Here is an 11,882-nt window from a genome sequence, read left to right as displayed (position 1 = left end):
ACAGAACATGATTAAAAAACCTTAAATCATCCTTTTGTCTTAAAGAGTGTGAGTTGTTGCGGTTGCGGAATCGTTTTGGGTTCGTTGACTCCGATGGAAAAAGCCGCCGGTAAAGCCATGGCAGTCCAAGCGTCCCGTGAAATATTCCAACGGCTTATGAGCGAGGATTCTTCTGGTAAACACATACCCCTAAGATTTATTTTCTCAGCTCAATTTCTTATTTTTAGTCTTGAATTGATCGATCGGATTGTATTGTTTTAAAAAGGTGGGTGGGAGAAGAGTTGGGAAGCAGGAGCGACTCCATGGGACTTGGGTAAACCAACTCCGGTTATTGCGAATCTCGTCCAGACTGGTTCATTGCCTAATGGCAGAGCTCTAGTTCCTGGTTGTGGAACCGTATGTTCTTCAGTACTCTTGCTTCAGCTTCTTTGCTTGATATTACTGCTTAAACCCACTTCGTTTCTTTGAATTTTGCTTCCTGTTAGTGTGAACTGTGGCCATTTGAGAGTTGAGTGGTACTGTTGAATATGTTCTGTTCTGCCTCGTGTGATTGGTTCTTGCATTACTTGCTGATTGTCTTATTTATCACTCAGGCTGCTTCTTTAATCATAACCTTGTTATGGTTTTGTAGGGTTATGATGTGGTGGCAATGGCCTCCCGTGATCGTTATGTTGTTGGACTTGATATATCTAAGACTGCGGTTGAGCGATCATCAAAGGTGTGCATAGTATATGGTCATGATCATCAGTGTTCTCATATATGTAGCCTGCATTATTGAGTTAATCTTAGCTGATTTTTTAGTTGGAGTCTTGCCCTCTAATGCCTGTTCAGAACTTCCTAGGTTTTCTTAACACATTTTTGTTTGTTTTATTCTCTAAATGCAGATGTTCTCCTCATTGCCTAATGCAAAATACTTCTCCTTCTTGAGTGAAGACTTCTTCACTTGGGAGCCAGCTGAACAATTTGATCTCATTTTCGATTATACGTATGTATATAGTCTACATGTTTGGTTTCTGGTTCATACAAATGTGACTTTAGATTAATATATCACTGCATTGTGACCATTTTCTTAGCTTCTTCTGTGCCTTTGAACCTGGCGTGAGACCTTTATGGGCACAGAGAATGGAGAAACTTCTGAAACCCGGTGGAGAGCTTATAACATTGATGTTTCCTGTAAGAATCATAACATTCTCTATTCTCTGTTTCATATTTCTTTAGTTGCTGAAAACTTTAAAAAATGCATCTTTGTGTAGATCGATGAACGTTCTGGAGGTCCTCCTTACAGTGTATCTGTGTCTGAGTAAGAATCTCCTGTTATCTCTTTTACTAAGAGCAACATTAGTGAATTATTTTTTACCAATCTTCACTCTGCATTCTCTTGATGTGCAGATACGAGAAGGTTCTAATTCCATTGGGGTTTGAGGCAGTCTCCATTGTGGATAACGAACTTGCTATAGGACCACGCAAGGTAAACATTAACATGAACTTTTTGAATAACACTTATGATAACTCGATGGTGAATTGTAGTTTCCAATTTAGGATTGGAAGGTAATGTTATCTTGGAATCAAATTTCAGGGGATGGAGAAGCTTGGAAGATGGAAGAAATCGTCCACATTCCACTCCACCTTGTAAATTGTGATCATTACATAAGCCCATCTGCTTCAATCTGGGGATGTCTTGTGATTTTTTCCCTGAAAATAATATTTGTAAACACAATGTGTGTAATATTCAACAGTTGCCTTTTAAATCTTCTTTTAATCAATCAAAGGCGACATTTGATAGCTTTATCCCTGATCCAGTGCATCGATTTTAGAAACCTCGTTACCAAATATTTTACAATTCAACTCTTTTTAGATTTTATTGCTTTGAAACATATTTTCGATGTTAGAAAAAATTCTAAGCAGGTCTGGTTGTTCAATAATATACAAGTCTGGTTATACAATTCATGCAGCAAACCATCATCATTCTGTTTCTAAACGCAGTGATCTACTAACGTTAAAAAATAGGAAATGACAATGATTTCCTAGTGGAAGATTAAGAGCCTTGCGCTCTACCAACTGAGCTAGACGGGCTGGTATATGAACGAATGTTGTTGACAGATCATAATGATTTATAATGAGATATGAATGCATTTTTTTAAAAAAGATAATGTTTTTGCATGTTTGTGTTGTTTTTTTTTAAGGTGGATGTTATGGGTAGAGGGGAAAACATTGTGGGATTTAGGAGAAGCAACTCCCATTGTTGTTATCTCTGTCAAACGAGTTCATTGCCTAATCATTAGGCCCTAGTGGAAGAGCTTTAATCCCTGAATGTAGCACAGTTAGTTTCTACTTCTTCTTTTTTTTTGTCACACTGATTCTTTCTAATTGTAAGATTTTTATTTTCCGAAAAAATTGGTTTTGATAGGGCTATGATGGCAAAACCCTGACCGTCATGTTGTTGGACTTGATCTTTCAAAAACCTCAGTCGAAAGATCAACCAAGGTTTGGGGTCTACATTTTATCAGTTGGTGGATGCTGATGTTCTCTTCATTAGCTAATTCAAAACATTTCACACTTTTTGCAAGAAGTCTTTTTCACTTGGGATAGGTCCGATGGGAGCCAACCGAGAAATTCGACCTCATTTTCGACTACCATTATACTTCTTTCCTTTTATAAGTTATATATATATGCTTTGATGTCTTGTTTAATATTAGTGTAAATTAATCCTTGTTTCGCAGAGATGAACATTTAACAACAATGGGAGTTGCTTCTCCTAAATCCTCAAATACCATCACATCACACTGTCATGCATGGCTCTTCTATACATCAGTAAAGATTACTATTTTAGTCAGATCCCGAGGGCACTATGTTCAAAAAGAAAATAGTCCTAACATAACTTATTAGTATATCATCTTCTTGATTAAAAAAAAAAAAAAAAACACATCTGAAACTGGGTCAATGTTTAATCTAGTAATAATGAAATGTTTGTATATTTAAAATGAGAAGCAATGTCTAGTTTCTCATCCGTTATTATATTCCTTACTGCAATTGGCATATACCCTAAGGAGAAAGATACGTGTAAGACAATTCCAAAACACAGTCATTCTTTAAGTATATAACTTTTGTCGTTTTCCGTTTTATACACCGATGGGGCCAGGCTGGTTCACGTTTTAATTTTAAAAATCGAGTGATAAGTGAGTGGGGAAGTTAGGTCGTAGCTCTCTTTCTTTCTTTCTTCTATTAGAATTTGTGGTCCCTCGCTGGTGGTGGCCTTTCCTCCTTGCGATCACACGCAAGTCGTCGTGACCTCAGAATGTTCACTGGCAAATCGAATAATTAAGTGTTGTAATGACGCAAAATGATTCTCACTTTGTATCATCAAACTTAGCGATGATGCTTTAGCCAAAAGAAAAAAAAGACATTTTTATGAAATTTTTTAGCTAAATAGGATAACATTAGTCATAAAGTGATGTGGTTTACTTGTTTTGTTCCAAACAGACTACTATGATAAACAAAACAAAAAACAACGTCGTTTTGGGGGATTTAATGTTTTTATAGAATGAATGGCATATACGGTAATTTCTGTAAATTCCCAGGCTATATAATTTCTTGACAAAAAAAGGAATGAAAATATTATGGGCCCAAGAAAGCCCACTGGTCTTGTTTCTTTGGGATTTGTTTAAAATTGTGATGGACGTCGTCGTTTATATTAAAGAATGACTGACTATGCAAATTATTATTTTTGGGGTCGTCTCAGTAGGAATATTCTAATTTGAAAACACACAAAATGGGCAGAAAGGCAGAAAGTACAGTGGGTGAGAGAGAGCATAATTAGTAATAATTAATTCTCTATACAAAAATTTATTTTTTTAACTCGGTCTTTGTTTAACTTATTTTTGTTAAAATTCATTAAATTAATTTGTAAATCTCTCTATAAATAGATATCTTGTGCTTCAAGCATTCCACAACTAATAAAAATGGCTGAAAAACAACAGAGTTCAAATTACAGTAGTGGTGGAAACATTATCCCTACTCCTGAAGAAGCTGCTACCTTCCAGCCCCAAGTTGTTGCTGAAGGTTATTATTTCTTCTTCCTTCAATATTACATTTCATATTCAGTATCAAAATATCATCGCGAATATTTGATAAATGAGTCTCACTAACAAAAATGAAAAAAAAATATGCTTCAAAATTGGTTTATCAAATAATTAGTACGTAAAACAAATTAAATATCATAATTTGTTAAAAAAATTTAACCGTCATATATAAAATATACAGGTGGATGGGATAAATGTTGGGAAGACAAGGTAACACCATGGGATCAAGGAAGAGCCACGCCTCTTATTGTTCATCTTCTCGACACTTCATCTCTCCCTCTTGGCCGTACTCTTGTCCCCGGCTGTGGCGGAGTTAGTCCTCTTCTTTTTCAACTTTGATTTGATTTGAGTTCCGTTATTAGGTTTTTTATGATTTTAGTTTTAAAATATACTATAATATTTTAGATTTTGGAGATTAAAAATGAATCCAGTTTGTATTGGTATGATAAAATTCAATTTTGGTGAAGAAACAAAAATTTTGGTGAAGAAACAAAAATTTTGGTGAAGAAACAAAATTTTTGGTGTAGTACTGTATATGAGAAAACCCTCAGTTTTTGGCTCATAGTTTCTATATTATGATAAAATTCTGTTAAATATCGCTCTCTAGTGTAAAATTCTAAAACTTAAATACTTGTAAACTAACTTTTTATATGATATTTACATATGTGAGTAGGGACACGATGTAGTTGCGATGGCATGCCCTGAGCGCTTCGTCGTTGGATTGGACATTTCTGAAAAGGCTCTCAAGAAAGCTAATGAGGTACGGTTAATCATAATTAATCACTTTTTCTGATTAATTAATCACCTCACTTCCTGATGATTAACGTTTGCCGTGAGATACTGATACGTTGATTACATGCATATATATAGACTTACGGCTCCTCACCGAAGGCAAAGTACTTTTCGTTCGTGAAGGAAGATGTTTTCACTTGGCGTCCTGAAGAAAAGTTCGACCTCATCTTTGATTATGTGTGAGTTTATTAACTATGAGAACATAACTTTTAACAACGTACGTTACATTTAAAAACCCAATTAACCTAATATAATACTATATATACAGGTTTTTCTGCGCAATTGAACCAGAGTTGAGACCTGCATGGGGTAAATCCATGCATGAACTGCTAAAACCTGACGGCGAACTCATAACTCTTATGTATCCGGTGATTATTTTGATATTTTTCTTCGTGTGAATATAATGTTCCATAATTCAATAATATTATATATAATCACAGTATATATGAATCAACACTTCGTGTTTTTATGGATTAGATGACCGACCACGAGGGTGGAGCTCCCTACAAAGTAGCTTTATCTTCGTACGTAAAATTAAGCCTCAATTATGTCTTACATACGTAATTCTCTTTTTTAACAAGTGGTTTACTTTTTCGAGGTTCAGATATGAAGATGTGTTGGTTCCGGTTGGGTTTAAAGCAGTGTCCGTTGAGGAGAACCCAGACTCCATTCCCACTCGCAAGGTATAAATAATACACTCAAATTGTGCTAGATGACATATACATGTAACATGTTACATCAAAATATGAGTTGATATTTTATTAATGGTATATACATACACATGCAATCAAAACTTCAAATCACGTTATAACTAATGATCATTCCTTCGGATATATTACAACAGGGCAAAGAGAAGCTTGCGAGGTGGAAGAAAATCAACTGATGATTCAAGAGAGAGAGAGAGAGAGAGAGAGAGAGAGAGAGAGATCTTACGCTGTTTAGTAAGATCAGTGTTATATATGTGTGTACGAAGAATAAATTGAGTATTATACATACTCTATGTAAAATATGTATGTTTGACTTATAAGGCCGTGACTCTATGCGACGACGAACGGTCCAGATCTATCATGTCCCATCCCATGTTTCCTCTCTTTCTTTTGGTGTGTTTTATCCAGCGATTGTGTTTCAATATAATGAAAAGTTTCTCATTTCCCATTAGAGTTTTTGTTTCTGAAAAATTGCCTTTGCTAGCTTTCAAGTTTCTTAAATTTTTAATTTATCTGCTCTCATTTCGAAGTTTGCTTTCCTTTCGTTTTTTTATTTATCTAAGCGTATCTCTTTTTTTTTTTTTTCTTTTTCTTAACGTTTCAGTATGTTGTATTTATTGGTTTGCACTTTGCATCAAAGCATGTCTCTTCATGGCTCGACCACAATTTCACTCGGGAAAAAAAAATATGGATCTAGTGATTTTATTAACTCGTTTGACATTATTGATGCTTTGTAAATAAATAAATAAAAATGGTATGTTATGCGGTTGGATGATCGCGTTGGAAACCCTCTTTACCAAAAATATCAGTTTTGGCGTATATAAATCGTCATCGTCTCCTTAATGTGTTTTAATTAACGTCTCTCACTTTTGGTTAAATATCAAACTTGTTTAAAATGTTTTGTAGCTAGCTATGAAGAGCTTTTGGATATCAAACTTGCTCCAAATACACGAAAGGTAAAAATCAACTTCATCATTGTACAGTAGTTTCATTGTGAAACAAGAATGACTTAAGAGGTTTAAATATGAAATTAATACTCAAGAAATGGAAAAAGTTGGCAGATGGAAGAAGAAGAAGTCATTGGCATGATTCCTCATTAGTATCATCATCACAGCACAGTCTCATGGTTATATACATGAAAAAAAGAAAACATATATTTTAGAAACTCCTATAGTCGGAACCAAATGTACATGTCTAGATAAAATAAATATGTCTAAAGCTTCGTCGACCATCTTATAAAATATTTGTAATAAATAAACGCAAAGTCTTGAATGAGACGCAATGTCTATTTTCTCATCCACAATAATCCTTGTTGGTTAAAAATTGCTACACCTTAAAAAAGGAAGAGACGTTTCGCAGTCACACTTCAAAACGTTTGTCGTCTTATTATGTTTTAATAGAACACGACGTCTTCACTTTTAATTCAGTGTGAGTGGAAGCTAGATCTTATCTGTTTTATTGCTTCTACTTAAATTTTGTGTGGTCCCTTGTGATCACTCACTCACTCGTGAGTCCGTCCTTTTGACCTCCTCAGAAAGAGTTATTTTTGGAGCTAGCTAGCTATAAAGAATGTTACTCACAGAAATGTTCAATAAATATCTAATTATTCTATTGTGAATTGGTGAATAATTGAGGGGTAACCAGGGCCACACTTGCTTCTGATTTTCATACTATGGATAATAATGCATCATTGATATATGGAATGTGTATTCCTGATAAATGGATGACTAAAACATTATGGTGTTTACAGTCCAAACAATTATTTCGTATTATAAATTATTTATATAAATGTTCGAATAATTATTTTTTTTTTCACTTTTAATTCCAATCAGAAACACCAATAGTTAATTAGCCGTTGATCGTCTTTACATTCGTCCACGAAAATCTAAAACAGCCCAACGTGTTCCAATGAGAAGACACACAAAATGGGCAAAAAGTCTCGAGGGTGAAAGCTTTAGATCACGTTTGTTAAACTACTGCATTATTTTTCCTTTTGTTAAATGTAATAATAACTCAATTTTGTATCGTCTTTATATATACATAGCCTGCTTAAAGCTTTTCACATCTTCAAGACCCTTCAAAAAAACAAGGGAAATCGTTAATAAATAGACCAAAGATAAAGAGACGATAGAGAGCTCGAGAACCCCTAAAATGGCTGAAGAACGTCAAGGTCAGAGCAATGGTGGAAACGTTATTCCTACTCCTGAGGAAGTTTTTACGTTCCTGCCTAAAACTGTTGAAGAAGGTGATTCATATTCTTCCATTGATATCTTTTTTCTTACAGTTAACGGAGATTTAGGTTCTCTGGTCCATATATATAAATGAGTCACACAGTCACACTAACTAAAATCAAATGCTTTCTGAACATAGAAAGTTCATGTGCAGTATATTGTTAAGTTTAACGAATTTTCTACTCAGAAATCAATTGGTAAATGATGATTAACTTATATCACTTGTGTCATTTTAATTATCTGTAGACCAGAAAGTTATGGAATTTTAAATTTCGGAAGGCAGAAAGGAAAAAAAAACAATGAAATAAGAGCACATATATAATGCAACTAATTAAAAATAAAATTAGGTGGATGGGAAAAATGCTGGGAAGAAGAGATAACACCATGGGACCAAGGAAGAGCCACACCTCTCGTTGTACATCTCGTCGACACTTCCTCACTCCCACTTGGCCGTGCTCTTGTCCCCGGCTGTGGTGGAGTCAGTCTTCTTCGTACCTCTCTCTCTCTCTTTCCATTTTGGTTTATATGGTTTGCATTTTTGAATTCGATTTTTCAAAAAAAAAAATTCTAGTAATAACAACTTCAGATCTTTGTGATTAAAAGCAAATCTAAATGAATTAGTATGATACGGTTTTGGACTCAACATTTTTTTTTTTTTTTAAGACGCAATATATTTCTTATAAGAAGTTTAATTTGGTGTAGATTTTCTTTATTTATTTTTTTTGTTCTTCAGTTTCATTCTTGCTTTTTTAGATGAACTTCTCTACTTAATAAGTTAATTTAGGTTGAACAAATTTACTTATATTTGGTCGCTTTAATGAACAACTCTGAAAATAAAATGCTTGTTTGTTAACTTTGCACATTAATCATGTTATGAATGTGAGTATAGGGACACGACGTCGTTGCGATGGCAAGCCCTGAACGTTTTGTTGTTGGATTGGATATATCTGAAAGCGCCCTCACGAAAGCTAATGAGGTTAAATAAATGGTTCCATCATCTCATCACTTTCTCACTACGATTTGTCTACTGAAAATTAATAATACTTTATGTTGATTACGTATAGACATACAGCTCCTCACCAAAGGCAAAGTACGTTTCGTTCGTGAAGGAAGATGTTTTCACTTGGCGTCCTAACGAATTATTCGACCTCATCTTCGATTATGTGTGAGTTTATCAACTATGAAAACATAATGTTAGCAGTAAGTAATTAAAATCCAATTAACTAATATAATTAACAGGTTCTTCTGCGCCATTGAACCGGAGATGAGACCTGCATGGGCTAAATCTATGCATGAACTTTTAAAACCTGACGGCGAACTCATAACCCTCATGTATCCGGTAATAATTTTCAATTTATTGCCGTACGAATGTTCCATAATTCAATGATATATACTCATCGAATATATGGATTAACATTTTCATTTTCAATTATTAGATTACCGACCACGTTGGTGGACCTCCCTACAAAGTTGATGTCTCTACGTACGTAATCAATCCCTCAGTTTGTCTTAAACGTATAATTATCGTTCTGTGTAACTGAATCAATACTTCAGAACTTAAGCAACTAAAATGTTAATTGTGTGTGTTTGGATCAGCTACGAAGATGTGTTGGTTCCCGTAGGATTTAAATCAGTGTCTATCGAGGAGAATCCACACGCCATTCCTACGCGTAAGGTACATAATATAAGTACACACACATTGCGCGAGATTACTTATAATTAACGTATATGATAATATCAAAGCATTAGTCTAAATCTTATGATTTTGGTGTATATATGTCTACATAACACAAATGCCATGAAATTCTGTACATTATAAAATGTTTACATACAGAGTAACCATTATAAGAAACGAGTACATGAACAATTAATATACTACTAAAACTTATTGCAGTTTTACAATTGATTTTTTTTTTCGTATACACAAAACACTAAAAATTTGTAAAACACATAGTTTTCAATCTGATGAATAAAAATTATGGACAGGGCAAAGAAAAGCTTGGGAGGTGGAAGAAGATCAATTGATCTCTAAGAAATAGATTTCACTGTTAGTAAGATTATTATATGTCTTCTAATCTTTTAAGAATAAAATGAGTATCTTCCTTTATTTACGCTATTTAAAAGTGTTGAATGTGATGATTATTGTTTGTAACAATAATGTTATGATTAAATAATAATCTCTTTTACTATACTTTGGGTATACTATATATATAGAACCAAAATGGAACTAAAAGTCATTATCCCTTTGCATGACTAGCACACAAGCAAAAACATTAAACTAGTCGCCATCTCAAGAAACATCTACATCAAATAGATACTTAAAAAATACATAACATAAGATGGTTGCTTTCACACCAAACACTTGACTTCAAGGGACATATGACCTTGAATTCCATCCATTGTTCTCCTTATGATAGCATTCCTTATGATAGGATTGCCGTCTTTACGGGCACAGGATGTGAAGGTTATGTAGAAGATTGCATTCTCGGACTTGGTTTTCTTCTTAGAAAACACATCTGCTCTGGTTTGCACAATTACCTTTTTCAGGTCAAATGAACTTTCACCCAGTGATGAGAACTGCAACACAACATCAAGAAGAGATGTCATTATAAGCTACCTAGTACACAAATTCCTATCCTCTTTTTGTTGTCAAAATCTGTGTTTTTTTTTTCTCACCGGGAAAGAATTGGTGCGCAACGAGAGTTCCAAGTAGAGAAGAAGCCAATCCTTTTCTTCTTCCAGCTCTGACTCTTTCAACTGCAAAAATCAAGTCAAAATGTGTTCTCAAGGCATGTGTGAAGGGCTAAAAAGGGATACCTCGTAGAATTGCAGGTTGTCACTGGTGGTGGTATCCTCAGGCAACGAGTTGGGCATATCACCTGTGAAGAAAGCATCGACGGCAAGTTTGTCAAAGTGGTCACAGATTGGGAAGCCTTCCTTCTCTGCAAGGAGACATGACATGACATGACGACCAAGAAAGATTAGGACACAATAACAACAATAATAATAATAATAATAATAACAAGAGATGCATAGCCAATTTAAAAATTACATGGCAATAATGTGCATTGGGTTGTAATGAAACTCACGCAGCAGCCATCTTTCGCAGACTTAACCACCCTTGTTAAGAACTCGCAAATGGAAAACTCTCGAGTGGGATCCCTTGCATAAAATTTTACAAGCGTAGGATACTCCTCGTGGTCTAGGCAGAAATATTCAAGGTTTTTCCGCTGCGAAGAAGATGAGAATAATATTTAAGAACTTGTACGATATATTTGATAAGATAACAGAAGGAGATAAAAGAGAAACTTAAAAGACTTACATTTGGCAGATTGTAGCAGTGAAGCCCAACTTTACCAAACAGGCCCTCATCCTGTCTATAATAACTCTGATGGATGGAGAGGGTCCAAAATCAGAATAATGATATGATATGATATGGATCAGTAGCATAAAATAAACCCCCCCAGAATTACGTAAACAAGAGTGCAAAAATTACCTTATATGGCTCATCGTAGGGAAAGGAGGTCAAAGGGATTTCAAAGTTAGGAGAGTAAACAGGAGAAGAAGGAAAGTAAACAGTAGAAGGAGGACAGTAAATAAGGAGAAGGAGGACAGTAAACAGGAGGAGAAGGAGGACAGTAAGAAGGAGAAGGACAGTAATCAGGAGAAGGTGGTTCGTATGTTGATCGTGAAATGCAATTTTCCTCCTCGTCAGAGGGCCCATCCCACAACAAATTCTTGCCAAGCTTAAAAGATTCAATAGCATCGGGGCGCAACAATCGGCTCTGTAACAGCAACTGCCTCGATACAAAGTAATTACTGCGGACGGTTGGTACAGGGATCGTATAGAAACTTTCCCCTTCCAGCCGATGATGATATGGTGTTAAAGCATCATACAGTTCCTTACAACAAACAAACAAAAAAAATTAGAATCATGCATGAGAGTTAGATGATGCAAAAGAGAGAGAGAGATCCAGTTACCTTATAAGTCGGGGGCCTACTGGTTTCTTGTAGCTTCAACAAGTGAATGACATTCTTGCAAGATTATCAAAAAAAAAAAAAAAAAAAGGATT

The 11,882-nt window shown here is 34.9% G+C and overlaps 4 protein-coding genes across 5 annotated transcripts; 3 read left to right on the top strand and 1 right to left on the bottom strand.

Moving 5' to 3' along the window:
* LOC104793330 (probable thiol methyltransferase 2) lies at positions 10-1,788 on the top strand. The gene is made up of 8 exons (XM_010519673.2): positions 10-175; positions 266-396; positions 632-718; positions 885-985; positions 1,074-1,173; positions 1,254-1,300; positions 1,390-1,468; positions 1,577-1,788. The coding sequence occupies exons 1-8, from the start codon at positions 94-96 to the stop codon at positions 1,631-1,633; spliced, it is 684 nt and encodes a 227-aa protein (XP_010517975.1). The 5' UTR covers positions 10-93; the 3' UTR covers positions 1,634-1,788.
* LOC104793329 (probable thiol methyltransferase 1) lies at positions 3,960-6,009 on the top strand. The gene is made up of 8 exons (XM_010519671.2): positions 3,960-4,059; positions 4,261-4,391; positions 4,753-4,839; positions 4,950-5,050; positions 5,140-5,239; positions 5,349-5,395; positions 5,476-5,554; positions 5,716-6,009. Exons 1-8 carry the CDS (start codon positions 3,960-3,962, stop codon positions 5,752-5,754), a joined length of 684 nt encoding a protein of 227 aa, XP_010517973.1. The 3' UTR covers positions 5,755-6,009.
* Positions 7,462-10,000, top strand: LOC104793328 (thiocyanate methyltransferase 1). Of its 2 annotated transcripts, XM_010519670.2 has the most exons (8): positions 7,462-7,823; positions 8,157-8,287; positions 8,699-8,785; positions 8,874-8,974; positions 9,049-9,148; positions 9,246-9,292; positions 9,406-9,484; positions 9,796-10,000. In XM_010519670.2, the coding sequence occupies exons 1-8, from the start codon at positions 7,730-7,732 to the stop codon at positions 9,832-9,834; spliced, it is 678 nt and encodes a 225-aa protein (XP_010517972.1). In that variant the 5' UTR covers positions 7,462-7,729; the 3' UTR covers positions 9,835-10,000. The 2 variants fall into 2 exon arrangements, with proteins under 2 accessions (XP_010517972.1, XP_019082379.1); XM_019226834.1 differs by lacking the exon at positions 7,462-7,823 and having other exon boundaries at positions 8,228-8,300.
* Positions 10,099-11,032, bottom strand: LOC104793327 (UPF0725 protein At4g29550-like). Its single transcript, XM_010519667.2, has 3 exons — positions 10,627-11,032; positions 10,486-10,566; positions 10,099-10,386 (listed from the first exon to the last, which is right to left on the bottom strand). Exons 1-3 carry the CDS (start codon positions 10,768-10,770, stop codon positions 10,159-10,161), a joined length of 453 nt encoding a protein of 150 aa, XP_010517969.1. The 5' UTR covers positions 10,771-11,032; the 3' UTR covers positions 10,099-10,158.

This window comes from Camelina sativa, chromosome 6 (assembly GCF_000633955.1).
Source record: "Camelina sativa cultivar DH55 chromosome 6, Cs, whole genome shotgun sequence".
NCBI classification, from domain to species: domain Eukaryota; kingdom Viridiplantae; phylum Streptophyta; class Magnoliopsida; order Brassicales; family Brassicaceae; genus Camelina; species Camelina sativa.
The sequence above is the reverse complement of the archived record's forward strand: the minus strand, read 5'-3'. Positions and strand labels throughout refer to the sequence as shown.